The following is a 12,500-nucleotide window of genomic DNA, read 5'->3' on the forward strand; positions in this document are numbered from 1 at the left end:
TATCACATTATTTATCCACAAGCCTATAAAAGAACACACCGACAGCTCAGTCACCAAATTAAATCTTCAAGTTGTCTCAAGTTAATTCAGTCTAACACATACTGCTAACCACGAGTCAAAGCACTGTGACAGCTTTTAGGGCATCACAGACATCTAGTCTCTAATTACTCTCTAATTATTTTAACACTTGGATAATTCTGTAAATGCATTGAGATCTGGCGTCCAATGATGAAACAATGTTGTTAGAATTAGGGACTGCAACCTCAGCATAATTAAAACATTGTGTTTTAGTAAGAATTTTGACTGTGCTGACTCAATGTAACAAGCATCTGATTTCATTTCATTTTCTCTGTCCAAACATGAACAAAGTCTTCCCTGAAGGAAGGTAAGCCAGTTAATTAGAGTCTATAAACTTCTGATCCATCCATCACAGATGGATCTGAACAAATTCAGACTGCTCACTTTTCTATATAAGTATATAAGTAATATTAGGATGTTGAGTTTGGGATGTTGGAGTGAGAGTGAAGTGGTGTGTCATGATGCCACGAAAGGATTGAGGGAAAGTTTCTTTGAAGCCATGGCCGTGTCTGACAGGCTGTGTGCATGCTGCCAGGTCACATATAGGCTGGAGCTCAATGAAATCCCTCAGGGTCCAAAGCCAGCGTCATCATGGAAAAGTCTTCTCCTTTTTACATATTCCTGCGGCAGAAATACCTAATAATGCTGAGATTTTATGTGGAAAGAGAGTCGCCAAACGACTGAAAAAGAAAGTCGGGATGAACCTTTTGCCTGACATATGATAATAGTTTCACCAAAGAAACCGACACGGGTTTTGCAGAAAAGACAGAAAAGTTTTCGAAAAGTGAACAAATAGAAAAATCCATCATAATTTCTCTCTCATCATGCACGGCAAATAGAGTACTAATTATGTATGTATGAGAAGAAACCTAACGACAAAGGCAATGCTTGCACTGTTCATCGTTACTCAAATTATTCATATTATGGAATGCAGACACGTTCTTCTGACTATATTCAGACAACTTACTGCAACAATAAAGTGTATTGATGCCTGAGATCACTGTCATTTGGGATATTGGGATATATAAATAAAACTGACATGACATGACTGTGACAGCCTCTAGTCCAATCTGGCAGATGATCAAGGCAATCCGAGTAAAGTAATTGTAAACTAGTGGTAAGAAAATGAAGGCCTTGTGAAAGACTGTAGGCAATCCAAGGACAGATGGTTGTCTCATCTGTGAGGAGGCCATGTAGCCATTTGCAGTCAGATGTTCTCTGTCAAAAACTGGGCAGATAAGATTTGAGTTTGGCTCTTTTCTTTCCCTGACAGAATGCATTGAAACAGAGAAAATGGATTCCACATAAGCAATGTCAACCACAGAACAATAACTGACGGTGGCATTTCACTGTTGGTAGAGTTCGGCTCTGACAAGAGGAACCGCCGCTGCGGTCAAATGTCAGCCTGCTCCTCTCTCGGCTTCATGGCACAGCCTGCATGGTTAATGATCTCAAATACTCAATTAGTGTCTCATGTAAGGGTTATATAAATAAAATACTCTTGACCTTTTATACATATTCAAATTATTTTACGATTAAATCAATTGTATAATCATCATCGTATTTGGCCTTACACTGTACATGCAGACCATCACACATTATGGGACAGACCTCCTGGAGCAACTTGGGGTTAAGTAACTTGCTCAGTGGTACAATGGTGGCAGCCTGGTATTGAACTCACAACATCTTGTGTTGTATTTGGTAGCCATACCACTAGACCACTAGGCCATCACCAACTGTTAACAGATGGTTTTTTTTTAATGAAATTTACTTTTGACTGTTGCTTATTTAGTTGTGAAAATGCAATCTTATAGAGAATACTTAACATATTACACCAAGTCAACAGGGGCTTTAACCCAGTTGCACATAACTGACTGAGACAAATAAACACAAAATAATTCACTTATATATATACACACACATATATACAGTATATTAGCCCAGAGTAAAAATGAGTGTGCTTCAATTTCTTTTAGCATTAAAGAAAATAAAAGATAAGTCATATGATCAATGTTCAGAGTTGAAATGTTAGCTGGTGATGTTAGAGCAAAAAGGTCAATGAGTTGCTAAACACATTACGAAAAATGGACTATTGTCATCCATGCACTTTGAAATCTATCTATCTTTTAATCATTGTCATGGACCAAATCATTAGGAACTGGAAGAGCATTTGGAGAGTGCAGACCTCCGCTAAAGCCGATCCACTCCAGAATCTCATGGGTTCTTCCTCGGTCCATGCTACACCCTTCCACCAAGTTTCATGAAAATTGAGTAAGTGATTTTTCCGTAATTATGCTGACAAACAAACCGAACTGAAAACATAACCTTCTTGGCGGAGGTAATAATCCTCTCTGAATAATAAATACCCACAGCTATCTCCATAGCAACCTGGCCAGCAGAGATATCTTGAATGGACTAAAGTGTTGTGCATGTACACAATAGACTACCCTACATTTCTCACCAACCACTCATGGCTGATGAGCTTTTCTTTGGTGGGGTTGGAGAGCAGCATCCAGACAGCAGAAGGGATGTATGGATACAATCAATGGATGCAAAGAATGAAGGCCAATGCAGCTACAGAACAACTTTAGCCTTTGTACCAACAGCGGTGTGCAAACTGCGAGAGAACAAAAGCAGGTCTGTATTGTCAATTCCTGCTCTTCATATTTCATATATTGTGATATATCATATACTTTTCATAATGCAACTTTTTCTCTATCTCAGTATCTGTTTAGCAGTTATTTTGCACACACACTACACAATTGGGGATATCTCAATAGAAGATCGCGGTTCTGTTGTGTTTTCATCCAGAAGAAGGTATTTAGAAGTAGTTGCTGTACTGTATTAGAATTCCGCAGCAGAAAGAAACTGTGGATTCTGATAAGAACATTGACTTTAAAACAATTTTCAAGTGACCTTCATTATATGGCTTCAATAGTGTGAAACGATAGTAAATGGTGCAAAACCGTACAATGGCACAAAGCCAAGGAGTGACCCCTCCCTCTTGGAAAATATGTGGCCAGATGCCACATGCTTAGAAATGTTAGTCGTAGCCAAATCATTCTTTTCTTTATAAACCAGTGAGCTCTGATACATTTGTGACGTCACTAAGTATGTAACACAATATAAAAGTCCATAAGAATCCAACGTCCTTGTGTAGGATTTGAAGTCAATAGATGGCACTCTCCTTGAAATTAGATTGGGAGGAGATAACACATGTTCTTACATTGTTGCTCCGGTGGTCTCCGCTGCTTGAACATAATTGAACAAAAAGCTAAACAGAAGTTGCAGCAGACTGCAGGGAGAGTTTGGGTCATCCATCAAAAACTCTCTGACATCTGACGAGAATGCAGCCGCCTCCACACTTCATGCATTATGTTGCACACAAGCACGATAACACGGAGCCATTATGTGCAGTAAACAGCTAGAATGATGAAATGCTCAAAGTCTGTATTATCACACGAGTGATTTGGATTTATCTACTTTAAGATCAGCTCTGACAAATTATCAACAAAAAAGATTTGTAAGCAGATGTGTTCTTGAATCCCAGAAAGGAGCTGTGCCTTTGTGCTTTTGAGCTAGCCTGAGCAGGAAGGCATCCAGAACACACACATCCAGTGATCCTTGATACCAAAATTGCAGGTCACCCCTTAATAGCTACACCACATCTAGTGCTTCTCCTCCCACTGAGGCGTAGTGAAGTTTCCAGTTAATCACCAAAATACAGAATGGAGCGAAAGAAGGAAAAAACTGACAAACTAAATACTTAGATAAATAAACCTATGCTTAGACTTGACACAAATCCCTGCCATGCACAGCCACAAGTTCTCTGTGTACGCTGTGTAATGGACAACTCAAGCTGTCCTCTTTCAGGGGACGCTGCAAGCACCACTGTGGTTATTCCTCGCAGGACAAAATGTGCTCAATCATATGCTACGATAGCATCATATATGGCACACTTTGCCCTCCTCTTCAGTTTTATGCTGGAATGAGTTCCACTTCCTGCTGAGCATGCATGATAACAAATCCAAAATGTCAACCTCCTCTGATTTATAGCACGATGCTTAACGGAGAAGTTGTACATCATGCACAAGCATTCATTGACAAGATGAAATGTCACATATTAATTCATGACTCATAACGGCAGATTCCTCCCGCCTTTGTTACTCAAAATGTTGCAGTATAAATAGTGGCCATCTTTTTTCAAAGTGTGTCCTTGTGTGCCGGGTACTTTACGCAGGTTGAATCTAAAGGGCATATTATCTGATTTTCAAAGACAGGAAACCATTTGTTGTGTTCATCCATAGGAGAGAAAACACAGCAGAGGATGTCTCCTCACAAACTGTAGTACTTTACACACTGTTCAAATGTAGCATTTAACCCCAAGTTTGATGTTTATTATATGCTAAATAAAAATGTATATTTTCAAAGTGCTTCTTGGTGTACCATTCAAACTGCCTTTCAATACTACTTTTCCACATAAAGCCAGAGAGATATGTTTTGTTACTCTATAACAATAAGTCTAAGATAACAAAGGGAATGCAGAATTGCTGTTTGGTAGTTTTGGTCCCCTGAATAATATATTATATACTGTATGTGCTATTTCAATTATGAAGCCTGATTACTCACTCACAAGCCAGAGTGATCAAAAGCAGGCTGCTCTGTTCTGTTGTTGGGTTTCTTTTCTCTAGATTCTCCTCAGGGGGAACGTAGGAGTTTTTTATGACTGCAGTGATTGAGGCTTTGAGAGCTGATGAAATTACAATAAAGCGCCGTGTGTTTTTAAAACCGCACTCATGTCCTTCGTGAGGCTCATCCTCCATACAGCAGGAGTACATTACCAGCCTCAATTTAATATCTTAAGGATTTGCCTTATGGGAGAAGTGATTTTCCCCAGTGAAGACTGTCTTTTGTGACAGACGCGACTCGCTGGTCAAAAGAATATTATTTTTTCAAAGAACAAGAAAAATATCAGTGGTGAACATCCACCTCTTTCACATCAAACTCAATCTGCTTGTTTCAGTTTAGGCATTAGAAGCTAGTTTAGAGAATGTCCACAATCAAGCGCGGAAGACAGGGGGGCTATTAAATTGGACACCCTGAGAGCAATTAGATCAAAGTTGTCCTGTATGGAAAAGAGCTTAAGTGATCACACTGTGTGTGTGTACAGTGTGTGTGTGTGTGTGTGTGTGTGTGTGTGTGTGTGTACAGTATATCAAGGTTATATGGACCTGGCTCATAGCTGGCTTTTGTCGTCTCCTTCTCAGGTATTTCTTTCTCATGTTTTTAAATTGGGTTCTACAACGTGAATATTACATGTGTTATCATCTAATCAAGCATTTATTCTAGAGTTGTCAATTATTCATAATAAGGTGTAATGTGTATATGTACTCTATGTGCTATAAGTATAAAATATGTAAAAGGTCAATACGTGTTTGCGGCACTATAAAACCAGGTAATTATCAGGTACAGTATTAGTTTGAGTGTCAGTGATGATGTTGAGATGAAATTGTTTTTGCACGCAATCAATTCAAGTCCACTTAGACAGGATTGCCTCCACATTTTTGTTCATCTTCATGTAGTATTTTAAACCCTGACAGTCGCAATAAGAAGAGTAAATAAACAAACAGGTCAAGTGAAGGCGGTGTGCTTTATGATTGAGGGACAAATTGACATAAATGGACAAAACATAATTTTACTAGAATAAGAAAATTGGAGTTTCATGTCTGTATTCCAAATATGAAACTATAGCCAGCAACTGGGCGTCTTAGCATAGCATAAAGATTAAAAAAGCGGAAACAGCTAACCTGGCTCTATCCAACTGTAACAAAATCTGCACACTAACACCGCTCACTAATTAATATGTTATACCTTGTTTGTGTAATCCACACAAAAACAGAAGTATAAAAAGTTTTGTTGTTATTTATTTACTTCTTAGTGTCTCTGCTGGTTGCTTGGCAACTTTACAGTGACAACAAGAAACAAATATGAGAGACTGGGATACCCATAGAAATAGAATGGTAATTATTTCTCTATGGGCAAGAAAGAAAGAAAGAGAATAAGCATATCTCCCAAAATGTCAATAATTATTTTTACGTTATTTTGGAAAACCTTTGCTTTTTGGTAAAGTAAGGTTAGGAAGAAATATACCAACACTATGCATCTAAAGATACACACAATGTAACTTATAATATCCCAGTAGTAGAAACATCGTGTATTATGGATTCTGCTCATGATGAGAAATGCCTGATTATCAAATATTTTGTAGGTCTTTGCAAAATCCTCCTTGTGCTCAGGAATAGTGATCCTGCTCCTCCACCCTAGAGACACACACACACACGCACGCACGCACACACACACACACACACACACACACACACACACACACACACACACACACACACACACACTCTGATAGGATTGATGGTGCTCATTGACCTCAGTTTAACATCCTTCCCTGAAGTCCTGTAGACTATTTCTTAATGCCCATGTGATTTAATTGTGGATTAAAAAAGTATATAAATGGTTATGGAGGAATTTACATTATTCATCCACTTTAAGATTAAAAAGAGTATATTAAATAATAACATAACTCTTCGAGGTCCTGCTCTTAGAAACTGTTCCACAGAATATTCAATTGCAGTCTATTTTCCAAGACATGAATTTCATTGTTATGAGCAATAAAAATGCTGCTACTTAGTGCATGAATCATTGGGAATTTGTGCTCTTAAAAATCGAGCAAATAAAAAAGGATAAGCTTTGATTTACTTTGTCAAAAATGCTGAACAAAATAAAAATGGACTCTTTTTAAAAACCCTGAGAAAATAAGGACATGATTTTGAGATAGCTTCACCTGCATTTAAATATGTATGTAACTGATATTTCCTTGGGGGTGTTCCTTTCTCAGCAGTTTACCGTCTATGTCAAGAACCGTCCACCACCCTGAGGACATCTGGCCAATAAGAGCAGAATAGTTAAAAACAGCTCATTTTTGAAAAGACTGAAATATGCAGCCAGAGAGAAGCCAGTTAGTCAACTGACAATCCAGCATATTAGAGCCAAGAAAATCCATGAAAGCACACACAACTCATTATGCGTTGACACGACACAATGCTCGTTCAGATCAATGAGAGTCCCAGTCGAATTATATGGTTTACAAAACCTGCGATTGCTTCCATCTATGAGGCAATGTGTCAATAATGCTGTCTATCGATGTTGGGTGGTGTGATTTGACGGCACACATTCAGTTCCTTGATGAAAGTGGAGGAAAGCCCCCGGGGTATCTGAACATCAGAGGCAGCCAGGAACATCCCTGCATTGTACCCGTGCATGCACCTCTGCAAATTGATTTTCTCCATCAGGCACATGCCTACGCCAACAGACCACAGATGCCTCCATGAAGAGGACAGTGAAATCTGCACTAACCTGCTCAGTCACTAGATCTCAGTTAAGCATTTGTAGGATGACATGGTACAATCTCCAGCAGAAGCCCACCGCTTACCACCAGAGAGGTTCCTCAAGGACTTTTCCGGAAAACTGAGATCTGATGAAGCTTTATGGCGTTTTAAGAGCAAACACGGGATCAAGTCAGTCAGTTACTATTAGTGTATTACACTGATCATACACCCATGCTGAACAAACACTCTGAGCATATTTGACATCTCAGCCTGCACCAGTTTACATGACATCATCACCCTTGCTGTGAAAACTGCTTGATGAAGCTTTGGAGTAACGTCAATGGAAAATCCTTCGGGCAAATATTTCTAATCCATACACAAAGCCCAGGCTTAGATTAGAAGTATTTGCTTAACCCGAGTCTGAGATCAACCGTATTCCTGCCAATTAAGCGCATGTTGTTAGATTTTTATGTGGCCTCTCCATACTTTCTTTATTGAGCGCTGTGTCATCTCGGTCACATCGTCTCTGCTTTGATTGCTGCCATTAGCTTCATCTTGGTCAGTTACATCATGTTCTGTGTTGTCAAGTATGTGGCAATTATCCACCTATTTCAATCCAGTCTGTCTTCAAAGTGATGCTCAGAGGCCAATCATTTCCCCCCATTTATAGTTTCTGACACTGTACTTTGATTGAACATTGAACACAACTTTAAATGAGATAACTTCATCAGACGTACTGATGCTTTCTGAAGATATACAGCGACATGCAGATAGAAACCATGGCATGGTGAATTCTGTTCATTGTGACAAAAACAGATTCATGTTCCTCTCAAATGTTTCTAAGTTCATATCATGCATCTTGCAGCACTAGCTTTACATCTATCAGGGTACAAAATTGCATATTTTGAATTTTACACAACATATTTTGAAGATTTGTACAAAAACAATGTTGTAATTCAGTTTACATGCAAAGTTCATTCAAATGTCTGTTCCTTTTGTGCCTTTTCTGGAGTAAATGTGAGCTATTTGTAACCACTGAGTGACAGATCTAAGCAGGTTAAATGACACCTGCATCACAGCAGAGACGAGGGGGACTCAGAGCAGCTAATGCTGCCGATAGGAAGTGCATTTATACTACCGTTTCACTTTTGTTAAAATGTGTTTTTAAGGTTGAGACTGAATTTCTGCTCACTTCAGGTGTTAATGTTAACAGGGATTATTGACCACAATGCATTTCTGCAGGCAGTCTTTTAAAGATCTACAGTGTCCCTTGGACAGAGATAATATCAGTGCTTACTTTTGGCTAAACCAAGCCGTGGTCAGCAAGAGGAGAAACCCATTAAACCTGTGAGAGAAGCAGCAGACTAAATGATACAAGCGCTCTACTGTAGCAGACTGTGAGTCTCACACTGGAGATGAACCAACATAGAGGATAAAAGAGAAAAGTAACAATGCACTTCATTATTTTATATTTTATATATAAATTAAGGATTTATACATTGCTGATAAAGAAAAAATACAAAACATTTTTTGATCTTACATGACATTTACATGTGAAATTTTACACGACATATTCAATAACTTACAAATGCTTTATTTGCATAAAAAATATATCTCTTTATAAAACTTGTAATATGTACATATTCATATACACAGGTTTCTGAATGGGATAACAATTGTGTGGTACATTTAAAAGCATTCTACTCTACTCCAGAGTGGGATGTGGGACTGACTTGCCGTGTACTGTTTTTACCAGGTGCATTTCTTTTTTCTCATCCATAAGAAATATGAACTCGCAAAATATATTACATATCGATAACACAAGATATCTTGCCAAAGAATGCCATCAAGTATCAAAACTGTATAAATGTACAAAATGTAACAGCAATGACAGGAATCAACATAGTGGTACAAAGTACTATAGCAGCAATTGCTATACTGGATCACTTACCAACATGCACAGATATGAAACTATGAGCTGCTTTTCAAACACACCTCTTCTTAGATAAACCATCAGAGCTGACATCACTCAGCTAAATCATTGCAAACGTCAGATGAATTACACTGATGTACAGCTTTACTAATGCAATTAAATGTTATGTCTTCCTTATAAACATATGCCCATACAGTATTCAAGGCACTGCAATGATGTAGGAATGTGATGAGTGTCAAATTATTTTTTTTATTTTTAAAACATGGATGGACTTGGATGATAGTACAATACTGATGGTGGCTCCTGGTAAAGTGTGCAAATTGTTTTATTTATACTGTACATTTGTTGGCAGAAGCTGATGGTTCAGTAAGACATTGACGTCACCATTTGTATCAGTGTGTGTCAACAAAATAGGCCAAGGCCGTGTATTCATCAAGTGTCTCAGAGTAGGAGTACAGATCAAGGATTTACTCACTAAGGCACAGTTTCCCAAAAGAATTATAGAAACACAAACACTGCTCAAAGATCAGAGATGCTGTGGAAGTTGCAGGCCACTCTAAAGTAAGGCAGCCCCCATGTCAAACCTTTTAGGACATAAAACAAAACAACAGGCTTCATCCGACCTTGGACTGCCCACTGACACATCTTTGCACTTTGATTTACCGACATCAAGGCTTAAATAAACTTCTGGGAAACCTGGCCAGCTGTAGGAACTGTGCACTGTAGGTATTCTCAACTTTGTCATTCTTTAAAACCTGAAAGAACTAGGCAAGGAGCTCCTACTTTGAGATTCATGACATGTACAGGCTCAAGGCTGGGGTTAATTCACACCAAATTTGGTTCATATTTGGGACACAAAAAGACTGGAAAATCATAAGAGAAAATACCAAAAATAAATATTCTTTCAGAAGTTTCAATAACTTAAGAACTGGTAAATAGTTTTAAGACCAATATACTGAAAGGTAAAGTACTAATAATAATCCAACAACATCTCTGCAAAAACTATTTCATTGCACACATCTTGATAATAAACCCTTATATTGACTATATCTCTTTTGAAGAAAGTGTACTATTGTCGTCAGAGAACCTGCACTGTAACAATAAAAGCCCTAGCATTCGCAATGGCACTCGAAGAAATTATACTGCACTTCAGTAATTAAAACCCTGGCCATGTTTCATCAGTAGGAGGTACAGTACCGTCCAATTAAGAGGTATAATCGACCATATAACTTTGAACAGACTCAGCTCACGCTATTCAAAGAGATGCAGTTTCTTCTCTACGTCCTCTTCTCCTCTCACACACTCATCTGCTTTGAAAATAGATTCTGAAGATAACATTGCTCAACTCACAGTTGAGGCTCCTCAACTCAAAAAATAACTCTTGTTAGGGTGAATGTGAAACTGAGACAAAACAAAAGGGTTTAGATTTGGGCTGTTTTCATTTGGCATTGTGAAGTAACCCCTCTATGTCTATACTACAGAGCATAAAATACTCTATTTTATTAATTTGCCAGAGGCTTTTTTTTACTCTCACTCACAGAGTGTAAAGAACACTTCCCTTCACCGAACTACTGGAAGATCCGGAAAGGTGTGGGACCTCTCCTTCCTCTCTCGTCTTTAGTCTTTCTTTGAGCTTTTTCATACGATCGATTGCAACAGCCAAGTGTTGCTGAAAGTGTGCTTTATAATTCTGAAGCAATTCTGTGTCTTTGTTGTATGTCATCAGAAACAGGAAAATATAAATATGTTGATATATTAATGTTAAGCAAACAAGTTGTAATCTCCCTTTAAGTGTCTCTCTCCTCCTGTCTTCCTCTCATACTTGGTAGACATCAAACCATGGTGCAGATGGTGTTGAGATTGGGGTCAAAGCGGACAACTTTCCCCTCAGCTGCTTTTGTGTTTGTGTACATGGGATTCTCAAAAGTTGCCTGTCCATTGTTGTTCTCGTGCACAGAGCATCCTGTGTACTGCGCTTTATCCGTTGTCCTGGGGGGGGAAAAGGAGGTTGCTTATTAGTTGAGAGACAGTATCATAATTAGATCCCCTCCTTCCAATCCAATAAGCATGTCTCTATTATCGTGGTGTGGACAGCTGCAGTAGGTAAATGAGGCTGAATGCTAATTATTGTGGGAAAAGATCAGACAGAGAAGCCCTACGCTCGTTCACTGCTTCTGCGAACAGTATAAACTGTTCTCATGTTTAAATCAAGACAAAATCCACCTGATTACACACAGTACATACACTCATACAGCGCATATGGAAATACATTACATATCATGTCTGACGTATGCTGCTGTGGAAGGATGGCAACACGTTGACTAATATTGCATCATGCTTTGAAGCCTCTCACACGTAAGCTACTGTATCCAGTGAGGAACCTTACTGCAGTCTCCTCATCTTGATGTGCACTTTCTTTGGCTGCAAACTGTACACATGTCCACTTCAATCTAGGTTTCTAAAACGTTTTTGACATCAGATGTGTGGTAAATATCTTTAAAAGTCAACACTAGGGAAACAGCGATGGAAATGTACTACTTTCTTCCTCATGTGGGAACAAGACAGATACAGAAGCTACTAGATTTGTGTTAGCTAGTATGGAAGACACCAGGATACATAACATACCGCTGTTTGTAGAGATAAAAGCCGAGGCCTGCAAAGATGAGGGCAAAGAAAGGCACAAGGATAGCGACAGCAACAGAACTGCTGTTGGTGGAGCCGGTGGTTTCAGGGTCAGTGAGTGTAACGTTCTCTCTCATGCTCAAACCTGGAAGAAAAACAGTACATTTAGAAAAAGAATAGGAAAAATAGTCATATTATAGAATATGTGAATGAAGAACATCTAAAATATTCAGATGAACAAAATGACACAAACACTGGAGAAACTAAATGGAATAATAGAAAGATACGTATCATCTTGCTGGTGACGATAATGGTGATGATGATGATAATGAAGAGGAAGATGATCTCAGTGATGACAAGTCGGAGACGCACCAGCCAGTTGATAAAGACGGCAAGCATAATGATCTTACTGATAATGATCACTGCGACTGTGATAATCTTGTTGAAGAGATGATGACAACAGGAAGGTT

General features: G+C 38.6%; 2 protein-coding genes across 2 annotated transcripts in view; both read right to left on the reverse strand.

The window, feature by feature from the left end:
• LOC115021699 (protein lifeguard 1) overlaps window positions 1-144 on the reverse strand; it is a 12,450-nt gene extending 12,306 nt beyond the window's left edge. The window contains 1 exon segment of the mRNA XM_075074149.1: window positions 110-144. Coding sequence (XP_074930250.1) covers window positions 110-144 — 35 coding nt within the window.
• An 8,788-nt stretch (window positions 145-8,932) lies between these two features.
• Window positions 8,933-12,500, reverse strand: part of LOC115021174 (CUB and sushi domain-containing protein 3-like) — a 205,022-nt gene continuing 201,454 nt past the window's right edge. The window contains 2 exon segments of the mRNA XM_029451384.1: window positions 8,933-11,397; window positions 12,034-12,175. Of these exon segments, the coding sequence (XP_029307244.1) occupies window positions 11,241-11,397; window positions 12,034-12,175 (299 nt within the window). The 3' untranslated portion in view covers window positions 8,933-11,240.

This window comes from Cottoperca gobio, chromosome 16, assembly GCF_900634415.1.
Source record: "Cottoperca gobio chromosome 16, fCotGob3.1, whole genome shotgun sequence".
Lineage (NCBI taxonomy): Eukaryota > Metazoa > Chordata > Actinopteri > Perciformes > Bovichtidae > Cottoperca > Cottoperca gobio.